This window comes from Delphinus delphis, chromosome 6 (assembly GCF_949987515.2).
Source record: "Delphinus delphis chromosome 6, mDelDel1.2, whole genome shotgun sequence".
NCBI classification, from domain to species: domain Eukaryota; kingdom Metazoa; phylum Chordata; class Mammalia; order Artiodactyla; family Delphinidae; genus Delphinus; species Delphinus delphis.
The window spans coordinates 19,668,713-19,691,069 of record NC_082688.1 but is presented as its reverse complement, the minus strand read 5'-3'; the positions used below and the strand labels follow the sequence as shown (position 1 = coordinate 19,691,069).

Genomic DNA, 22,357 nt, shown 5'->3' with positions numbered 1-22,357 from the left:
CTCTAAATGTCTGACTGCTCCCTTGTTGGGAGCGCAGGCCTCTGTCTTAACCCCGTGCCCTTTTAAAATAAATTAGAATAGGATGGGAGGGATACTCGGTTATTTTCTGTGACCTATTAGCCATGATCTCATACCTTGAACCTCACCCCTCTCACCTCATACTTCAACCCCGAAGGGTCTGTGAACTCAGGGAACTAGGCCCCCGTGTATGGTGATAGTGTCGGAGTGCCAGGCAGATCTGTGCCCTGCTCATGGCCACACGTGTTGGAGTGACTGACAGGTGCATGGGCTTTGGAGCCACACAGACCAGAGTTGAATCCTAGGCTGCAGCTACGAGACACACACAGTCCCGGTCTGAGCTGCCACTTTAAAACTGTCTCTGAGCCCCGCAGAGCCGACCCTTTGGAACCGGATGCTTTTTCTTCACTCTGGTTGCCTGGGTGGGCCAGCTTCACTGCCTGAGTGTACAACTTCGGGCTTGTTTCTGATCAGGTTCAAGGTCTCATTTCTTTCTGGATACAGTTTGGGGACAGGGAGCACGTTTTATGGGGCAAAGCCACTCGTCCCTCAGTCTTCCCGAATTCTCCCAGAAACCCTTGGCTACAAACCTGGGCTCTTCCAAAGCCACTTTTGCAGCCCTGAACCACACTAGACCCCCATCTGCTGGAATTCTCCTTAGCAGAGAAGAGAGTGGGGTCTGGGCTGGGAATCGCCTGCCTTCCGGGGTTACTCCTCTAACTAAGCCCTTCGCCCTCACTGAGGATGAGCCAGTCACCTGCTCCTGGCGCAGCGAGGCCTGCAGCCACCTAGGAGAATCCTGGAACACAGAGGCCAGTTATCACCCAGTGGAGTTAAACAGAGCAACAGGAACCACAGTGTGTGTGCGTGTGTGTGTGTGTGTGTGTGTGTGTGTGTGTGTGTGCGCTCTTTCAGAAAGGAGAGGAAGCCTTTCACAAGACAGTAAAAAGGCCTTCACTTCCCAGATTTCAATCAAGTCTTTTTGGCAAGGGCTGTTAGGGTGTTTCTTCTATCCCCGCCAACAGGTTTGTTTCTCTCTTTGAAACAGCCCCAGAGCCCCGAAAGATGGGGACAGATTTCTCATAGGCAGGCCTCTTCCCAGCACCGCTGAAGGACCTTCCCCTGCCCCGCCCCGCTACTCCCCTATCCCACCCCCTCCCCAAAGGTGGCTGCCTCCCAGCTTCTGGCGCGGGAAGAATGTGTGGCTCTCCCAGGGATGCTGGCAGCAGCCCCACCGCTTGGCTCCAAAATCAGAACCATCTGGTAGAGCGAAGGAAGTCAGGACAGTGCCCAGAGAGAGGCAACTCTCTCCTCGGTGGCAGCCCCACGCCGGCTGGGTTACCCGGCACGGGGCAGGAGACACGGGGAGACAGCTCCGGTGGAAGAGAGATGTGGGCGAGTGGCCTTTGAAACTCAGCACATCTCTGAATTCACGTTGCTTCCTTCTTTCTCTTGCTTTTATACACATTTCTTATAGGGACTTCTGGGATTCATTGGTCTGGTCGGGGAGCCAGGAATCATGGGAGAAAAGGTAAGTCGTGTTGGTGGGCATATCTAAGCAAATAGAGCTTGTGTTTTGAAATTTTTAAAAGGTGAAGGGGCCGGTTGCCCTGGGGGTGTCAGACCTCCCTCCCTGGCCTCTCCTCGCTTCCCTGGCCTTCCAGACCCTCAAAGAGCCATTGTTCCGTGTCCCAGCATCCCCTGGGGCTTCCGCCATGTCCTCCTGCCAGCATCCTCAAACACAGTTAGATGTCTGTGTGACAGCCATCTACGTGGTCTGGGCCGCTCACAGCTGCGCGCTGGCACTGCGTGGGGCTGGCAACAGAAGGAGGCAGAGTCATCTTTCAAAAAAGGAGCCCAGTTCTTTAGTTGGCCTTGTTAATGCCAGCAGCTTTGTTTTACAGACCAGATAACCAAGGCTCCAATAGGGGAGGTGACTTGCTCAAGGTGACCCAGATAGGAAGTGGCAGAGCTGGGATTTGAACCACATTCAGTTTCCGTGGCCACACTTTGCCCCACGTTGGCTCCCAGCCCATAGCTTGTGGCTTCCCATTTCCCATGGGCCCTTGAGGGGAAGGTTTATCTGATTCCCCAGGAAGGCGACCTACGGGAGTTGATATTATTCCCATTGGATAGATGGAAAGACTGAGGTCCTAATCTGGCCCCACCTAGCTTCCCAGGCTGATCCCGTGCCTCCCTCTTACCATTCCCTGTGTCCCAGACCTTCTGGTCACCTTCTCCTCCTCCTTCTCTTTCTCCTCTTCTTCCTCTTATTTGTTTAAATTTAACATCTTTCTGAAGTAATTATATTCACAGGAAGTTGCAAAAAATAGCACAGAAAGGCCCTGTGTAACCTCCACCCTGTTGCCTCCATGGTAACATCTTTGATAACTTCAGTGCAGTATCAAAGCCGTCTCTGGCCTTCTTTTGTTGCTCGAATGTTCCATGTCCCTCCTCACCTGCAAACCATTACCCATGCCGTTCCCCTGGCCAGGTACACCCTTCCCATCCCCCTATCTTTGCCTAGATGACTCTCAGTTATCCTTCAGCATTCTGAGGGAAGCCTTCCCCACCACACCCCTGCACTCGGGGGGTCAAATCCCCTAGTGAAACACCTGAGCACCAAGACCCCCTCCCTCCCTTCACTCACCCCAGTTTGCATCTGTTTTGGTGATTTGTGTCAGTCTCCTCATAACACTCTGTCTCACTCCGTGTGAGCAAGGTCTGTCTGTTTCTACCCACCATCGTGTCTTCAGGGTCTAGCATATCATGCCAGGCACATAGTAGATGCTCAAGAAATGTTTGCTGGCTGTGCGGACACAAGAAAGAGGGCTTCACACAAATAGAGGCAGGATCCAAACCCAGAGCCGCTGCCTTCCGGCCATAGCTCTGTCTGCTACACCTGCCATCCCTGCCCGATCTGTCTGGATTGGTCAAGAGAGACTAAGTTGCCTCTCTGATGCTCCAGCATCTCATCTGGGTTGGAGCAGGGGGTGGGGAGAATAAAAGAAATGCCCTATATTGCCATCCCTGCCTTAGCAAGCCCAGCCCAGGGGATGCCAGGCCTAATGAGGACCACAGAACGTGGGCCAGGATCAAAGGGGATGACGTGTTCAGCACATCCTTGATCTGGACCAGCCCTGCCCAGGGGAAGCCCCCCGTGTGTGTGGCACACCACAGTGGGTGCTGAGGCCTCCTAGGACTTGCTGGGGTTCTTGGCTTCTGCTGACTGAAATCTCAGGACTCCCCCCTCCCCCGTCACCACCCTGGGTGATGTGGCTATAGACCTTGGACAAGTCCCTGCACCTACCTAGTCTCTGGAGTGCCCTCTGCACCCTCCCCCCATAGAGCCACCCCACTGCCGTGACCTCCCTGAATTGCTGTCTCCATCACAGGGTGACCGGGGCATGATGGGACCCCCAGGCGCGCCCGGACCCAAGGGGTCGATGGTAAGGAGCAAGTCTGCATCCCCTTGCCCTCTCCTGTCACAGCCGCGGTGACAGCTCTGCTCTCCTCTGCCTGCGTCCGCGTACCCAAGGCGTTCACGACGACCGGCTCCTTTACATTCCAGGAGGCCCTGGGCTGGGGCTGAGCCGCGGCCGAGGCAGTACTGCAGAAGGAAGAGGCACCTTCCAGAGCTGATTCCTTCTTTTTCATCTCTTTCTTGGTAGGGTCATCCTGGAACTCCAGGTGGTGTTGGGACCCCCGGAGAGCCTGGACCTATGGTAAGCAAAGCCCTCATGTTCCCTGAGCTCAAACCCACTGTCGAGTCATGGTGAGGAGTCCAGGTCTCAAAGTCAGACAGACCGGGAATCCCAGCTCCCCAACTCCCTGGCTGTATTGTCAGGGCAGATCATTGAACTCTGCACCTAAATTTTGCTCATATGAAAAATAGATGAAATAATCATGGTCATGATAGTGTGACTGCACGGGCGAAACGAAACCAGGCGGCTAATGTTCATTACACAGGGATGGTCATTGCAAGGGAGTGTCATGGTCATCGGCACCTCTGTTGCTTCGTTCATGCACTCAGGAAATACTGTGTCCCATGTGCCACTCCAGGAGCTGCCGTCAGCAAGGCAGAACGCTGTCCCTGCCCTTTAGGAGCTCGTATTCTGGTGTGGCGGAGAGAGAAGCCAGTAAATACGTGACAGCTGCTATGGAGAAAGCAGGGAAGAAAGTGGGAACTGAAGGGCCAAGGATACGGGGCTCCGGGGCTTCTCATGATGACAGGCACCAGGGATATCCCTGAGGATCCCAAGGCGGGGAGGTGGGAGAGGCGGGGGGCTGGGGGGGGTGTGGCCAGGAGCACCCAGATTCAGGGGTCCCTCCTACTCCCCCGAGGGTGAGGTAGGGTTGGGGGCTGGGTGGCTCTCACCCTGAGCACATGGAGCTTCTGGTCCCTCCACCTCTGCTGGTGGAGGACGGAGGGAATTGGGGCAGGGCACTCACTTGGGCCAAGTCTGAGGCTCAAGGCTGGGAGCCCACTCTGGGGCGAGGGGATGGGGGGGTGGGCTTCAGGCAGGTGGAAAGGGTATGGTGGGAGGGGGACCGGAACAGGCAGGATCCCGGGGCAAGCCTGGAGGGTGATGAGTTCAGGTGCCTTCACAGGCTAGACTGAGGGGCTCCCTGGGGTCTGAGGAAGGAAGAAACGGGAACCTTCGATGGTTTGAATCCAAGGGAAGTGCGTCCACACCAGTTCTCTGAGCCACTTAGGGAAGCAAGGCCAACTCAGTTCCCAAACTTTTCTGTGCACCTGCCGCGTGCTGTGCCCATGCTCAGTCCTGGAGTTGCAAAAATGATACAAAATAGATCCTGCTCTTAAGATTCTCACTGTCTAGTCCTCTCACTCACTAACAGACTTTTACTGAGCACCTTTACTATGTGCCAGACAGTGCTAGGTGCTCAGGGTAGGGCCGAAGCCAGAGAACAAGGATGCTAGGGGTCTATCATCCAATTCTAGCTGTGCCCCCGGACCTCAGCCTCCCTGAGCCTCCCTCTAGGCTTTCTTCCTCCCATGTCCAACCTCCTCCCCATTCCATTTCCTCAGTGCTTCCATCTGTTCAATGGTTTGGCTCCGACTTAGTGAAATCAAACAGTGAGCTGCCGTTTTCAGATCCCAAGGTTGCCATTGACCCTCCTCTGTTGCACTGTGGGGCTGGGCCCTTGGATCTCTTGGGGCTCCTTTCGGACAGCCAGCTGCCCCCAGTGCCACTGGGGAAGCAGGATAGCATGGAGGTCCAGAAAGCTTCAGAATCAGACACATGTGAGTCAAATTCTGGCTCTCCCTTTACTAGCTGTGTGATGGTTGGCAACATTTATAGCATCTCTGAGCCTCAGTTTCCCCATCTGAGTCAGCATAATACCCCCTTCATCATGAGATTGTTGTGAGAAATGAATGATACCGTGCATGATGTAATGCTTAGCAAACTACCTGCATATACTAAGTGCTTAATGAATGGTAACGATAATAATTACTATTACTATTTGTTAGATATGATAATTACCACTATTATTAGTAAGACTGTTACTATGAAAGTGACGTTTCTGATGATACCGTTCACGTCTGATTGGCATTTTCCACTTTTCCAATCACTTTAACATCCATGTTCTCCTACAGTCCACTGAGGTCAGCCAAGGTTATTATCTCCATTATTTGGAGGGGAACAGTCAGGTCCTGGGACCACCAGTTTCTGACCTCCTCTCCCTTTGAGAGAGCTGACAGCAACCCTTTACTGAGGACCTTCCAGGTCATTTCATCTTCCTAGCAACTCTAGGAGTCAGGGACTCTTCTTATACCCATTTTATAGATGATGAAACTGAGGCCCGAAGAGTTTAAGTCACTTGCCAAAGGTCACAGAATTAGTAGGTGGCAGAGTCAGGGTTTGAACCTAGTTCTCTGGTGGAACAGTGTGCTCTTTTAAGCACTCTACGCTGCTGCCTCTGAGTTGAGACTTGGCTCCTGAAATTTCCCAGTGACGCATTGCATGCCTTCTGCAGTCTGAGATCCCTCTATAAAATGGTGCATTCTCACCCAGTCGTCATGTTCTCCCTCACCCGGGAGTCAGATCTGTCTTTTTAGGGGGCCAAGCCCGGGTCCACACCCTGCTTGCTCTGCTGACAAGGGGTCAGGTTGGGACCCAGCGCCTCACATCAGCCCTTTAGCAGTTGAAAGGTCTGTGCCCCCTGAGGCCCTGGGAAGAGAGAAATGGGAGCAGAAAGAGGAGTTTTTCCTGAGGCCCCAAACTGAGCTGGGCCTCTCCCTGGTATTCGGAGGGGGGGATGAGGCCGTCTTTTCTTGTAAAAGGAGCACGCCCAGTCTGAGAATCCCGCGGAGCTGGGAGGCTCCTGCAGCTGTTGGAGGGGTCCTTGGCCAGCCATGCGGCTAAGACGCAGCTTGACGTGTGTAGCTGGGGGCTGGAACCTGGGGAGAGAAACCAGGCAGCGAGGCGGCCTGCTTCCTCTCTTCACCTTCTTTCTCTCCTTTCCTATCCTCTGTCCTCTTCAGTCCTTCCCTTAATTCCTGTCATCGGCCCGCCCTGGGCCAGGTGCTGGGAATTCAAAGAACAAAACCAGCCCTGTTTTTTCTTTCCCTCCCTCCCTGTCTCTTCTTGTCATTCCTTCACCAAACTGAGATAACCCTGGCGGGGGGCGTCTTCCCCGGGCCAGGCCCTGCTCCCTTCTCTTTGCCTCCCCCACCGACTTCTCCACCCAACCTCTCCCCCTCCCGCCTCCACACGTGCTTCCTGCTCCCCCCACCCCACTTCAGGGCTCTGGTCTGGTTCTGCCCTCTCTTACCCTCCCTGGCTCTTCCTGCCCTGGGCAGACCCTTCTGGATGCTTGCAGGTAATATTCAAGGTCAGGGTCGGGGGACAGAACTTGGGACCCCATATTCTCCTTGCTGATGGAGAGAGAAAAGGGGAAGTGGGAGTTGGAGATTTTGGTCAGGAATGTCCTCATAGCTGCCGGTTGTTGATTTTGAGATAAAGAAGGAAGCGGCTTATCCGTCCAGGATGCCTTCTCTCTGCTGCCGGATCCCCAGGCGCTGACTCCTGCTCAAGGTGGCAGTACGTCCGCTGCTTCTCCTGGGGGACAGATCTTCCCACTAGGCCCAGTCCTTCCATCTGGAGCTGCTGGGCTCGGGAGTGGCCGCTTGTGAACAGCACCTGTTTGAGGCTGCAGGCCTAGCCTTCGGTGTTGTACCTGCTCCCTAAAAGGGGCCTTCTCCAGACTCTTTCTCCTCCCCACAGGGTCCTCCAGGATCTCGAGGCCCGCTGGGCATGAGGGGAGCAAAGGGACGCCGGGTAAGTGTGGCCCAGCCCCCGGGGGCAGACATCTGCTGGAGAGACCCCTCTTGGTCCTTGCCCTCCGCCCAGCCCTGAGATCTGTGACTTTCACAGCGACAGCCTCCTCCCAGACCTGGCTCTCCGTGTGGGACCCCCACCCATCTTTCCCAGCCCATTGCTGAGCACCACGCCTTGCCGTCCAGCAGGAACAGAGGGGCTCTGTGGTGCCGATGCTTTGACCATTCATGTGTTTGCTCATGCATTCATTCACCTACAATTTAGCACCTGCTCTGGGCCGGCCACTGTTGGAGGCTCTGTAGCTATCACAAGAACAGGACAGGCAGGACCCTTGCCCGGCTTCATGGCTCAATCGAGTAGGTCAAACAGACAGTACAGGGTCATTAGCACGTCGATGGTGGAACCACACGCAGCTTGGGAGCCTGGAGGAGGCACCTCGCCTGACCAGGGTACAAGGGAAGGCTTCAAGGAGAGGGTGATGCTTGAGCTGATGCCCGGTTCCAGGCAGAGGGAAAGCCTTAAGGTGAGAAGGAACGGCATGTTTAGGGATTCCCCACTGGTTCAACAGAGGGGCAGGAGAGAGGGATAAGACCAAGAATTAGCAGGTGTCAAGCCAAGCAGGGCCTCAAACACCACAGCTAAGCCTATGGGCTATGTTCCCAGGGTAGTGGGGAGCCGCAGAGGGTTTTATGCAGGGCTGGCCCTGAGCACGGTAGCTAGAGGTAATCACTAGTACTTACTCTGTGCCAAGCACTATCACGTACATTGACTCAGCTACTCTTCAGCACTACCCTATAATGTAGGTGCTATTCTTAATTCCCATCTTACAGATAAGGAAACTTAAGGCACAGAGAGGTTAAGTCACCTGCCTCAGGTTGCACAGCTAGAAAGTGGCAGAACTGTGATTTGAACCCAGGGGATCTGACCCTTTCGCATACTGAAGGCGGGGAGGGCAGATGGAGTGGTTTCCTGCCCCCAGTGAGTGTCCAGGTGCCAGGCCAGGCAGCCTTGTGAGAAGAAAACAAGGTGGCACAGTGGCCCAGGCAGCCCAGGCCTGATATTCAAGCTCATACCAGGGGATCCGAGATGATTATTCTCTTCTTGGCTGAATTTCAAGTAGTTTAAAAATTTCCCCTGAACGAGGTGCTCTGAGCAGTCTGCCTCGGAGAGGCGAGCCTTAAAGGCATTCCCCTGGCCTGGCAGGACCCCTCCCAGTGCCATGTCCTGGTCTCTGCGAGTAGCCGAGACCCTTTGGCAGCCGGGTTGCACCCTGACCCTCTGCACATTCCCTCCTGCCCGGGAAGCCAGGTTGGCTGGAGGCGGAGCTGTGCTGGCCCAGGCCCTGCCCCGCACAGCCTGCCAGATGCAGAGGCTCAGGCCTCCGTCAACTCACTGAGCCCCTCACAACCGTCGGACCTCCCTTCCCGGTGGTGGCTTGAAGAATGTATCTCCTGCTTGAGGAAACCCAGGCTCCCAACCACATCAAAGTCTCCGGGGCTGGAAGGGGAGCTTCAGGAACATGAGCCCCGCCCCCTGCTGGGTTTGGCAGGAATGCAAAACCTGTGGGACCCACCCCCTGGGTCCCCTGCCTGACAGGCCACCTTTGGCCACTTCACAGATGGGGTCACTGAGCGGGGCGGTGTTGGGGGGACTAGAGAGGCACCCGCTGAGCCTGTGAAAGACCTCAGTTCTGGGCAGGCCCCCTGTGCAGCTCCTGGCTTGCCCTGGGACCATAGCAAGGCCTTGTTGATCTCCAGGCCTCAGTTTCCCCGAGTGTGCTGTGGGAAATGAGCTTGGAGGTCTGCAAGGCCCTGCCTGCTTTTCTGCCCATGTGCAGGACGGGCCCTGCTGCCCAGCCCACTGCCCCCAGCCCCCTGCCCTGGGAAGAACGAGCACTAAGGGGTCGAGGCCAGGGCCAGGATGGGGCCCCAGACCCTCAGCTCTTGGTAGAGCTGTTGACCAAGGTCTGGGTCCATGGGCCACGAAGAGCTGGGGCTATGGGGTCACACAGGCATAGCAGCAAGTCTCAGCCTTCCCAGTTACCAGCTCTGGGACCTCAGGCCAGTTTCTTAACCTCTGTAAGGCTTGGTGGATGACATTAGGAGCAAGTTGGAAGGAGCCAGACTTTGAACCCAAGTCAGCTGAATGCCCAGTTTTTCCACCACTACCTGTCATTGTTTATCAGTGTGGGAGTGAGCTCCCTGTCACAGGGGGTGTGCAGATTAGAGCCCGGGGCAGGGTGTTGGAGGAGACAATGTCTAAAAGCCCTCTTACCCGGGAGACTCCGCTATCTCCCTCCAAAACCCACTTTGAGGGAGTCGTGAGGATTCTGTGATCCAGGTGCCTGACACTGAACTCTGCTCCTGTGAGTGGGACTTAAGAGCTCGGCAGACCTGGCCTTGAATCCCAGCTCCTCCCCTGACCTCGGGCAGTCGATTCGCCCTCTCTGAGGCCCCAGGGTTTCCTCTATAAGATGGGTCGGCAACAGAACCGACCTCTTTGGATGGCTGTGGGGATAGAATCCCTTTGACAGCATCTCGAGTGGTAAGCACCTGGAAGGGCAGCAGTGTGTAGCAAGGGCTGGGCACACGTTCACTCCCTTTCCATCCCTTTTTCACAAGAGCTGCGATTGGCCAGATTTTCTGTCCCCTGGGGCTCCTCCCAGCCAAGCCAGATGCCCAACCTGGCTGGGAGGCAGCCCCGCTGTGACTGCAAACATCTTCCTGAGGAGTGGCTACAAGAGAACAGATCTGTGGCTCTGACAGAAACCCAGACCTGCCTCCAGCAGGGTGGGCTGGCCCGTGTTCATTTGGGGAAGGAGGGGGCAGGACTGAGGCACCCACAGGACAGAGGACGAGCTGCAGAGTGGCCCAGAGCAAGGGTTAGGCTGTGCACTGCCTTCGTGCCTCTCCCTGCACAGCGGAGCTGGGGAGGGAGAGTGGCTGGGGCCCCTTTGCCTCCTCCTCCTTCCAGGGAGGAAAGGTTAACCCTGTTTCCCCCCAGCCAGCCCCAGCTTCTACCTGAGCTCTCTGGTGGTCCAGGGGATAGCAGAGTCTCCCAGGTAAGAGGGATTTTAGATATTGTCTCCTCTAACACCATGTCCTGGCCCTGACCTGCATACCCCCTGTGACAGGGAGCTCACTCCCACACTGATAAATAGTGACAGGTAGTGGTGGAAAAAAAATGGGCCTCTGGCTGACTTGCATTCAAATTCTGGCTTCTCCACATACTAGCAGGGCAACCACAGGCTATTTCCTTATTTGTTAAATGAGGAAAATAGCTTTCACTATTACTGCTACTGCTGCTGTTGTCGATGTTATTACTATTATTATAGATCTCATAACGTTCCTCCCAGCGAGGCTTTGATTCCCAGGAGAAACAGGGTGCCATGTGATTCAGGCCAAGCCCTTGACACCTCTGGGCCTCCGCTCCACTCCCAGAGCTGTCCCTTTCCAGGAAGGTTAATGCCTCAGGTAGAGACAGAGGTCAGGGGCCAGAAGCCATCTCTCAGGAGGGCCCGGATGCCCACCATCAGCTCAGCTTCTGTCCCGGCTCTCGTGACCTGGGATGCCCTACATCCTAACCTGTGTCTGTCTCCACAAGGCCCCTGTCCATGAGTCAGGGGCGGTAAGTCTAACACGTGGTCTGACAGGGTCCATCTGAGACTGAGGCCCAGATAGAGGAAGGGGCTTTCCTGGGGTCACACAGCAAGTCGGTAGCAAAACCAGGACTTGCACCCACACCCTCTAATCAAACCTCATCTTGAACCCGTGAAAATTCTGAGCCTCGTATAAGCTGCCTCTTATGAGGAAGGGAATGAATCCAGGTTTGCCAGGCCGTTGCTCTGCGCCCCTGCCCCTGGGGAGCCTGCAGCCCCCTCTGGAGGAACCAGATATTCTGAGCACTTACTACATGCCAGGTGCTGAGCTGCCCGTGTGCATTATCTCCTCCTGCCTTGAGGGGGTGGTTTCTCGTCCCCATTTCAGAGATGGGATAACTGAGGCTCAGCCAGGAGCAGCCACTTGTCCCTGAGACACAGCATTTCCTGAGCAGCACTGTGCCTAGTGCTGGACCCCTAATAGATTCTGGGCCAGGGCCTGAGAAACTGGGCACAAAGACTCCCAGCCCGTGGTCTCCTGGCCCAGGGTGATTTCATCAATGTGGTGCTATTTAAGGCCGCAGCGTCGAGCGGAAGCAGCTGACAAGAAGAATTGTCACTTTTTCTGGTTCAACTATTAATTGAAAATTTCCTTGTTCAATATTTAAATGATTTCTCCATGTTGCTTTTTCTCATCCCTCATATCCCCTATGCCCAGACGCTTCCCTGGCCCCCTTGTGTGCCTGGTCCCCTCGCTCCCAGGCTGGGGCGGGTCAGCCTCCTTCACAGGATCCTCTTTGTCTCCCCAACACGGCCTCTCTGGCCCCCTGCAGAACAAACACCACACTGTTCTCCATGGTGGACCCCAGGGGACCCCATCCCATCTGTGTCTCTCTGGGAGGCCCATGGAGGGGACACAGGGGGCAGTGGGTAGAACCCTGGAGGGAATACCAGCTGCTAATGTGCTAAGGGACCTTGGACAAATCACTTCCCTTGCAGGGCCTCAGTGTTCCCATCTGTGCAGTGTGGGGAAGAGGGGATTCTGCCTGCCCCAGGGGCCTCTGAGTTCTCAAAAGACCAAGAATCCTGTCTCAGAGGTCAGACCTGAACCCAGAACTCCAGGGAACAGCTGCCCTGTCCTTCCCCCCTCCTCATGTGAGCTGGGCCAGATTAGCTGCACATCTGGCTGGAGAGGGGGCTGTTCCACATATCTGGCCACGTGTAGACCCTCCCCAGGTCGTCCGTCCTCTGCCAGTTTCCCCTAAGGGCTGTGGTCCACAAACTGCTTCTGCCCCACGTGTGCTCTGGGAAGAGCAGGCGACAGCAGTCTGAAGACCTGGCTGTGGGGACTTGGCCTCATGTCTCTTGGCTCTGCCCTCAGTTTCTGCATCCGTGGAATGGGTTGGCTGGCTGAGCCCCAAGGTTTCTTTAAACAGGGGTTAAATGCACCACCAGCCCCACTCCAGGATGGCAGGGCCCCTAGCCAAGTCCACCCACGCTACGCCCTGCGCAGAGACATCTCAGCAGGCACACTGCACTGGGTGACCCACCTGAGGGTGGGGGTGCACAGGAAGTGCGAGGTGGAGGGAGCCCCCCGCTTGTGCAGGGCTCTGGGCAGCCCCGCCCTCCTGGTTCCCAGCCCGAGGGAGACCCCTACTGTCCACTGTGCTAGTCCCTTTTTCCTATTCCAGGGACCCCGAGGACCAGATGGACCAGCTGGGGAGCAGGGGTCCAAGGGTCTGAAGGTACCAACCCCCGTGGCTTTCCCTTCTTCTCACCTCCTGTCCTGGGTCAGGAACCCAGGAACCCCGGCTCACAGCCTCCTCAGTGACAGACCCCTTTGGGACAGCAGGGCATCCCAGAGAGGCTGCAGGGCACGTTCCTGAGAGCTCATCCGGCCACTCTTCCTGATGCTGGCAAGCCCCCAGCATGGGGGCAGGGAAGGGAGAATGAGCGATCAGACTGAGAGAGAAAAAGCACATGAATGAGACAGAGTGAGGAGGAATCACGCATGGCCTCTGACCCCCAAGCCCCTCCCGGGCCCCTGAGAGCCGAGACTGCTTCTGACCCCTTCAGGACCCGGGGGTCCTTGGTTCTCGGCCCAGAGCACCTGGTGACTATGGCGAGCCCCTCCCCTGAGTTTTCCCGTCTGCACACTGGGGAGGGGGTGGTTGCCATGACCCCATGGGTTCCTTAGATCTCCTGTGGGAGCGGGCGTCCCTTCTCCGTGAAGGGTCCTCCCCAGCACCCTCTCCCAACCTCATGCTTTGCTTCCTGCAGGGCCCCGCAGGACTACAGGGCAGACCAGGCCAGCCTGGGCAGCAGGTATGTCAGGCCGAGGCTGCCAGCCCCTCTCCCCACTCCCTGCTTTGTCATACATGCTTCTAACAAACCCAAATGTGCTTCCAGGGCGTGGCTGGCGAGCGAGGGCACCTGGGCACACGAGGCTTTCCTGTAAGTAGCACCGGTTCATGAAGTTCTCTCCGTGGGACTTCGCGGGGAGAAAATAACCACTTTAGCCAAGTTCCCATCCTGCTGTGGAAATCCCGAAGGTTCTAGCTGCCCACTCCTGCCCTGAGGACTCTCCAGTATGTCTCCTCCCCTCTGGAACTCAGTCTCCCGTCTGTCACAGGGCAGAGGGTGGGGTCGGACCCTCATTTGCTACGACAGCTTGACTGAGACCCAGGGGACAGGCAGGGTAGAGAAGGCCATGGAGGGACTAAGGTCACCTTTGTTTGTCCCTGCAGGGCATCCCGGGTCCCTCCGGCCCCCCAGGTACCAAGGGCCTCCCAGGAGAACCGGTAAGTGCCCTTGCCCTCTCTCTTTGCATCTTTGCCCCTGGCAGGCTGGTCTCAGCTGGGTCACCCACCCGGGGGTGTGGGTCCTGCAGTCAGACAAGGAGAGGGGCTGGAGAGGGACAGTGCCGGGGCTCTACCGCCCCGGGGGCGGGTCAGGGAGAGAGCACTGGCCAGGGAGGTCAGGAGCTCTGCGTTGAGTCTAAGCTCCCTTGCCTTCCAGCCTCAGTTTTCATGCCAGTAAGATGGGAATAATTGTTCCTACCTTTACACCCTGTTGTGAGGATGAAATAAGAAGATGTGTGTAGAGTGCTTGGCACAGGGAGAAGCAGAGGGAACGGAGTCCTTCAGGTCTCCGAAGGAGGGAGGGCAACATGAGAATAAACTAACACGCTGAGCGGGCACTGCGGAGTCCAGCGTGCCCAGAGTGGAGAGAGCTGGACCTCAGGGAAGGCAGGAAGAGGTCGCAGGGGCCAGTCACCCGAAGCTGCGGACAGAGTTTGCTGTTTGTCCCAACGGCAATAGTGAGCTATTGAGAGGTTTGAAACAGAGGAGAGCCCTGCAGAAGATCTCGCGGGAAGGGTGGGTTTGGGAGGACATCCCGTGTGTTGGGGAGCCCTGCGAGGAGGCTGTGGAGGGTGCTTCTAGTGGTGGAGAGGAGAGCACAGTCTCGGGGCCCAGGAGGAGGAATCTGGGTAGGGCAGGGGGAGGACTGGAGGCCGCGCTATAGCTCCACGTCTGGAAGCTCAGGTAGACGCCCTTTTGAACAATGGACTGACCAAGACTGAGTGGGTGAAAGGTCATTCCAGGCAGAGGGGACAGAGTGAGCAAAGCTTGGGAGCCCAAAGGCTTCTGAGCAGGGGAGGCCGCCCTGGGTCTTAGGTAGGTGACTAGGAGAAGAGGCGGAGGGGTTGGTGCGAGTGCACTGGACAGGGGCTGCGGGGAGAGCTGCAGGCACCAGGACCCTCAGCGAGGGGTGGGTGAGGGCATGGGCTGCAGAGTCCCGGATTCTACGGGTTCTCTCCCTCACCCGCCTCTCCAGACTGCATTATTGAGCCTTAGACCCCAAAGAGGGCCCAGGCTGGCTTCTCCCAACTGTCTGTGTGTGTGTCTATCTTCCAGGGCCCTCAGGGACCCCAGGGGCCAATTGGCCCTCCAGGAGAGATGGGACCCAAGGTGAGTGCGGAGGACCCTTGTTCGTCCTGTGGTGCTGCTGGGGAGGTAATCAGCCCCTCCCGGCCGTCCTCCTCCAGGGCCCCTGTCCTGTGTCCTGCAGAGACTGATGGGGAGAGGCCCTGGCAGAGAGGGCAGATCCGCCATGATGCCGTAGGGTGAGGGGCTGGGCTCCCGATCCCGGGGGCAGCGGGTGGGATGCAGCTGTGCCAGGACCGGCATGGGGCTTGGCGGTGCCTCTTTTTCGGCACCATGGAGAGCAGCAATGCCCCCTGCCCTGACCCTGCTGGGATTTCACCCCGACACAGAGGTTTGACTGCAGAAGCAGTCCCCTTAAGGTCATGCAGCGAGGAGCTTGGAAGGGGCCTCAGACACCCATGCCTCACCCAGAGGAGAAAACAGCCCCAGGGTTTATGCAGGGGCTGCAGCCATGCCAATGGTGGTAACTCAGGATCCCTCCCGCCCTTGTCATCCTGGCCCAGCTGCAGAGAGAAGGGCAGGAATCCCTCGGCCCTGAATGCAGCATCCGTTGGCTTCCTCCTCTGTTGTTACGTGAATCATGAAATTTTCCTCCGCATGCTTGCCAATGGGCTCCTCCTGGGCAAACCACACTCGTGGGGAGGGAGGGGCTCCAGCAGTCTCTGGGCAGCCCCGGCGCTCAGCAGCCTGAGCCCAGTCACCCCCATCTGACTTGTCCCAACTCTAAGCTCCCAGAAGGCTGCAGCCTGCTCCCAGCTCTGTGTCTCTCACGCTGAGTGACCTCGGGCATGTCCCTTGCCGTCTCTGGGCCTGCCTCAGTTATCTCCTCCCTTACAACCAGGGCCCAGCCCTTGCTCTAGGAAGGACCAATGGCATTTTCTTGCAGGGGCTACCAGGTGCAGTGGGAGAACCAGGCCTTCCTGGGGAAGCTGGAATGAAGGTAAGGTGGGATGAAAGAAGAGAAAAATGGCTTGTTGAAACCAGCTCCCAGCTGGCGGCCCCATCGTCTCCGTGGAGGAGAAACAGGCCTTTCTTGTGCCCGGGATAATGGGTTCTCTGTGCTCCCGGCTGGGGAGCAGGGCCTGGCCATGGCCACGGCGGATGGCCCAGCCAGCCCGGAGCCCCCATCCCTGCCCCCTGTCTGGCAGTGTTTTCTCTGGCACCTGCCCCACGCTGGGACGGCCATACCTCCTGGCCTCCTGCGATACCATCTGCATTTCAGCACTGGTGCCCCTCATTACCTGCAGGGAAACAGGAGCCCATGGATCCCTGGGCTCTGGGGAGAGACCCCTCCCCGCACTGCTGTTGGAAGAGGACCTGCTCCCTATGCAGGCCCCGGAGGCCTGGGACTGTCAGTCTTGACGTAGTTCCAGAATCCTTTGCTTGAATAATGCAGGAAACCAACCCATATATAAAACAGGTAGTAATGGGATGGTTCTGGCCGCGGCAGGGCTGGGGGCCCGGAGCTCTGCCTCCTCTCTGTGCCCTCAGACACCAGCAGGGAGAGAGTGTAGCTTGGAAATCCCCACGTGAGAAGGACCCTTCTGGGGTCTTTTGGAGGAGCTGGGTGACATTGATTCTGGTTCATTTAGGGCCTCTTCCTTCTTTGGGTTTCTCTCCAAGGCTCTCAGGGAGGGAGAGAAAAGAAGGTGGTCAGCCTCAGAGTTGCCATCTCTGCATCCGATATTCCCTGGAGCCAAACTACCCAGGTTTGGATCCTGAATCTGTCACTTACTAGCCTCGTGAGCTCGGGCTGGTTACTTAAGCTGCAGTCCCCCTGTCTCTTCCTTTGTAAAAGAAGATATCTCTCCTGGCAGGGTTGTTGTGACAGTTAAATGTGTGAAATGAAAAGGCACTTAGAACAGCACTATGTAAGTGTGAGCTGAGCTGTGATGGTGGTGGTGATGCTGGCGGTCGTGATCCTGACCTGTCCAGGGCTTCTTGGGAACCGGGGCTCTGGTTGGCATTTTACAATTTCTCTCTGGTCCTGGGGAGAAAGAGCTTCCTCAGCTCCACTCCCCGCTCCTCCCACGTCAGAACCAGTGAGAACAAGAAGGTGAGGGCTGGGGCTGGTCCTATCCCCCCACCCATGGACTTGTGTTTGGCTTCTCCTAGGGTGACCTTGGGCCTCTGGGCACCCCTGGGGAGCCGGGCCTCATCGGGCAGCGGGTAAGTCGAAGCAAATTCATTCTCCCTGGAAAGTCCCACCCCTCCCTGGCTGTCTGGAGTGGGGGAGGGCTTTACTCAGCTTCCCTGAGCCTCAGTTTCCTCAGCTGCAGAAACAGACTGAATCTCTGCAGCCTTATCCGGTCTCCCTCGGCGGGCCAGCACCTCCACAATGCAGAGGCGCTCCTCAGAGAAAAGCATTCTGTGGTCAAAATGTTTGAGACTCTGTGTGCTCGGTGTTCCTCCTTACACATTAGCAGTAGTGTTTTCAAGGCTCTGAGAAGGCCTGCAACCAAGAAATTGGGGTTTGGGGAGGGTTAATCCACAGTCTCCAAACTTATTTGACCTCCAGGTGCTTTTATTGAAAAACACCTCTTACCATCCCTAAAACTGTTCCATGGAAGGTTATCTGAAAGGTTATCTTCCCCTTTACCAAAAGAAACCCACGGAGTTTGGCTTCCTCTGAGAAGGTTTGGGATGCCTCTGTGTCCACCTGTCTATGCTCTGTGCCTGATTTATAAGATCCCTGTCTGAATGGAGACCCCAGGGTGCTGTGAGAGACACAGAGCAGGCATCCTCTAGCATCTTTCAGATGGGGAAGGTGCAGCCCAGGAGAGAGGGGGAGTTAGTGTGGGGGTCTTGGCTCATGGAGACACCAGGCCCCCAGTCCGACTTCTCATTTTTCCCTTTTTCCAATGCCTCGTGTTACTCCCTGCCCGAAGTTAAGAGGCTCCTCAAATTGAGTTAAGACATAGAATGAGAGGAGAGGGCCACAGGGCAAGAGAGGATGAGCATGGAGCTTGAAGTCTTCAGATGGCAATCTTGTCTGTCAAGGAAGATTGAGCAGTACAGTTTCTTGGAGAGCCACGTTAAGAAGGATCCTGAGGCTCCTTCTGGGCTCACTAGGAAAGAGAATGACGTGCACTCACGTGATGCCCACTGTGTGCCAGGCACGTCACAGCAGTGAGTAACAGAAGGCCCTGTCCTCATGGAGCCACGTTCTAGTAGATAGATTAGTGATGTCTGCCATGGGCACAAGAGGGGTGGAATCTACACACCTGTCCTCCCATCTTTGCCATTCCTGCATCTGATGACTTCTGAGGCCCCTTCCAGCTCAGATGCTGAACAGCTATGAAAAAGCAGAGAGAGACACAAACTTAACTTGACAGCCGTTTAGATAACTGAGGCATCCAAGGGCATCTTTGGAGCTAGAAAGGCAAGCAGGGAACCTGCTTAAGGTCAGATGGGATTCAGGGTCTTGGTATCATTCCCACACTTGCTGGCAAGAAAGTCTGAGGGATGGCCTCACTTTCCTCGTCTGAGAACTGAGATTCCACCAAGGCACTCCATGAGGGCTCGCTCCAAATTCCAGGAAGAATATATCTAATGGCTACTATCTGTGGGGTGCTTATACTGTGTCTCATAGGAACCCTTAAAGGAAGTGTATCAGCCCCATTTTCAGATGAGAAAACAGACACCCATGGGGGCTAAGGAGTTTGCTTGTGGCCAGACTACCAGTGAATGGGAAGCCCAGTGGAGGCATCGAGATCTGTCTGACGTCAAAACCTTTTCAACCAGTAGGCTGCTCTACCTGCCCATTCCAACCAGCCCACCTAGACACAGGACCAGCACCTTCTAACTCGTGCAGCCCCTACCTCACCCCACCCTGCACACAGAACAGGCTGTGGCTTGGGGGTCTGCTCCACTGTTTACTGGCCGTGCCAGGCCTTCCAGGCCCCTCCTACCAGGAGATCAGGGGTTGGGGTCTTGTCCCAAGGAGGAGGAGGACGTAAAACACACTGGGACCCCCTCCCCAGTAATGTCTCCTCATCTTTCCCCACTACCCTTTCCAGGGAGAGCCAGGCCTCGAGGGTGACAGTGGCCCCGCAGGGCCCGACGGGCTGAAGGTAAGCGTCCTTCTGGTGCAGAGTCTGGGGGGAGAGAATGTTCTGGAACTGCCTTCTCCCTCTGCCCCCACTGTCCTCCCATCCAAGTCCTAAGTTTTCCCCCAGAAGTACCATGTTCCCATAAGCTCTGAGGTCAGCCCTCCTACTCCCAGGGAGGGCAGGATGGGTGGGGGTGAGCCCTGTCCAGCACCCGCCCTCTACCCTGCTCAGGCAAGACCAGGGGCCAGCCCCACCTTCCACTCCTCACTGCCACCCTTCTCCTTGAAACTGCAGCTTCTCTTGGCTCAGAGAATCCCTGCTGAATCCCTGCTCTGTGCCAGGCCCAGAGCCAGCAGCTTTGATATCTGTTATCCTCCAAACATCCTAAAAGATCAGGAGAACAAAAATCACCACCCATGACCCGTAGCCACTATTTACGGAGAACAAGGCACATGTGTATCAGGGACTGTGCTAAGCCCTTTGTATGTATCATCTCAATTAGTGCTATGGGGTAAAATCTGTCTTTGGATGAGGAAACTGAGACTCGGAGAGGTTAAACCGCTTGTCCAAGGACACACTGCTAGTAATTGGCACAGGCAAGACCCAAGCCTCGGCTACCTCTCTGCACCATGCGCCCATTCTAAAGGTGAAGAAACTGAGGCTCAGGCCGAGGTGTATTCATCTACAGTCTAGCGCTATGAGTGGAAAATCCAAAATTCAAACCCAGGGCTCACTGGCACCAAAGCATGTGGGCCTGACTCAGCCCTGCTACATTCCATAGATTCATCTGTCAGCCACAGATGCTGGGGCCTTAAGGAGGCACCAGGGCTCCCCTGAACCCCTGGGCAGGTTCACTCTCTGACTTACCAGCCCTGGCCTAGTCCTGGACCATTAGGTGGGTTTTCCCCAGGGCTGACCTGTCAGCTGCCCAGCTCAGGATCCCAAGTGCCACATCCCAGCATTCCCTTGGTTAGCTATTGACTCTCCATGTGACCTCAGATAAGCACCCCTCTTATCTGAGCCTCTCTTGCCCCATCCCCAGACCTCCATCCACATAATTGCCCTGGGTCCGGGGCTTCCCCACCTCCCAGGATGCCTCTGTGACAAGCTCCTGTCTGGCTTCCCATCAACCTGTGTTTTGCTTGCAAGGTCGAGAGCGCCCCCTGTCTGCCATCTGTCTACCTTCTCTCACCTCCAGCCCTGCTGTATCCCAGGGTGTAACTGGGTCTGGCTCCGGAGACCCAGAGCACTTGATGGCTTCTCCACAACCTTTGCCAAATGTCTGCGTGAGTCGTGATGAATGCTGACGAACATTCTGGCTAAAATGCTTGGTGTACTCACCATCCTTGCATCACCTGCCTTAAGAGCTTTACATGAATTGACCCATTTCATCCTCCCAGTAATCCTCCGAGCTGGGTTCATTACCATCCCCACTCGACAGATGAGGAAACCGAGGCACAATGCGGGGACCTCCTTCGCTTCTGGGCAGCCACCTTTCTTCTCCTTGGAATCTTTGCTGAGGTGGGATGGGAGGGGGTCTTCCAGACTTGGGTGTCTCACACAGTCTTTCCTGCTCACTTGTCATGGCTCCTCAGCCCTGGCTGCTTCTCTCACTCCCTCCGAAGCCAGTGCCACCCTAGACCTTGGGCCGGAGTAGTCCGGCAGATGTGCGGCATCCTCCCAGGTCCTTGTGTGAATCCAGGAGAGAATCTGTTTCCTTTATGATGTTTGTCCAAGCATCCGCTTCATGGTGAAACAACCTCTCGGACATGCACAGCACTTTATAGTTGATGCTGATGATGTCTTTTGAGATAACCAGCTGATGGTGGCAACAGTGGTGGTGATTCCTAGTAATAAGTAATGTTTACCCAGCGCTCGTGCACTGGATGCTAAGCTATCATTTACATGGATTAGCTCTTTCACTCCCCACAGTAACCCTTTGGTGCTTATTTTGCAAATGGGGAAACTTGCCCAAGTCACACAGCTATTGAGAGGTGGCAGCAAGATTTGAATCCACGGGTGAGGAAGGTATCGTCCCCTGAGCAGAGAACCTTGGAATTAGAAGGAACCAGAACCCAAGGTCTCACCCATGCTCTGCCGTGGACTCACATGTGGTACTAGGAAGTCTGTACCTCTCTCTGGGCCTCAGTTTCCCCATCTGTAAGTAGGAGGGTTGAGCTAGGCAACTTGTAAGGCTCCTCTGAGCACTGACAGATGTCCTGGGTTCTGGGATTCCCTAACCCTCCATCCCTCAGACCCCATTCTGCATGGGATCCACAGGGTCGCCCACCCCAGCTGTGTGGGAGCCCAGGCTCTGGGGGTCTGGGTAGTCTCTGGAGCCTGTGCCCCTGCAGGGCCCAGACTAGGGCCCCTCACAGAAATCCAGCCCAGCCACCTGGAACGGGCTGCCTGCCTCTGAGAGCTAGGAGAGCAGGTGGCCAGGTTGACAGGCCAGAAGGAGAATCCTGGAGCCAAGAGAGTCTGCAAGTGGGGCATCAGGGCCGGCCCCGTCTCCCTGCCAGGCTGAGTTTGGAATCTGAGAATCTCCGTGCGAAGGGACCTCAGACACCAACCTGTCCGACCCTTTCCTGGTGCCCAGATCTGCTCTGCACTGGCCCACACCTCAGCCTGGAGCTTCCCTCCCTCATCTGTGTCATCTCTGGACACCTCTCACTGGGACATCCTCCTGGACCAGAGCTAGAAACTACCCCGGCCATGCTGCTCGCCAGCTGTTCACGCCCAGAACCTGGGGCCCCAGCGGGACCAGCGTGTGGGCTGTGCTTTCCGCGGTCCGGTTCCCAGGCTCCAGCTGCTTGCCCTGTGCACCGTGCTCTTTCTCCTGGACGCACACCAGTTTATCAGCGTCCCTCATAAAGTGTGGCACCGGAAAACAAAAATAGCAAAGACGCTCTCTGCCTCTCTGAACCTCTCCTCTGCCCACCCCTTCCTCCTACCCTTTCCTGGGGGCCTCTCTGTACCGTCACAGCTCAGCCACCTGCAGACTGGCCACAAGCCCCAGTGGAGGTGGCCTTGTGATGGGCGCTGCCCCGCTCCTCTCCCCCCGCACTGCCCCTGCTGCACCCCCTGCTCTGCTCATGGGGCCGAGGGCAACAGCCCATGCCCCATCCTGGCACAACCTAGCCTTCCAGAACACGGCCTGGAATGGCAAGTGCTATGTAAGCGTTCGCTGCCACCCACTCAACAGGGGGAATGTACCGCAGCCAGTGAGAATGCGAAGGATGCGGGGCAGACAGCAAAGGGAGCGCGTACTCACAGTAAACAGAGTAAGACGTTAAAAAAAAAAAAATAGGTGGAAACATGCAGTGCAGTTGGATTATGCCTTTAAAGCTAAATTTACTAACTTCGTTGCTGTGGAACAGTTGTTCCACTGCTCTGAGCCTGGTATGTAGCAATCGAGACGGTTACCTTCTACTTATT

The 22,357-nt window shown here is 56.2% G+C and overlaps 1 protein-coding gene across 1 annotated transcript in view; it reads left to right on the top strand.

Annotated features, from left to right (window-relative positions):
* Nucleotides 1-22,357, top strand: part of COL27A1 (collagen type XXVII alpha 1 chain) — a 143,278-nt gene that overhangs the window by 86,155 nt on the left and 34,766 nt on the right. Inside the window, exons 25-36 of the mRNA XM_060014270.1 lie at nt 1,496-1,549; nt 3,414-3,467; nt 3,690-3,743; nt 7,269-7,322; nt 12,612-12,665; nt 13,201-13,245; nt 13,330-13,374; nt 13,668-13,721; nt 14,838-14,891; nt 15,754-15,807; nt 16,983-17,036; nt 18,887-18,940. Coding sequence (XP_059870253.1) covers nt 1,496-1,549; nt 3,414-3,467; nt 3,690-3,743; nt 7,269-7,322; nt 12,612-12,665; nt 13,201-13,245; nt 13,330-13,374; nt 13,668-13,721; nt 14,838-14,891; nt 15,754-15,807; nt 16,983-17,036; nt 18,887-18,940 — 630 coding nt within the window. The remainder of the gene's footprint in view (nt 1-1,495; nt 1,550-3,413; nt 3,468-3,689; nt 3,744-7,268; nt 7,323-12,611; nt 12,666-13,200; nt 13,246-13,329; nt 13,375-13,667; nt 13,722-14,837; nt 14,892-15,753; nt 15,808-16,982; nt 17,037-18,886; nt 18,941-22,357) is intronic.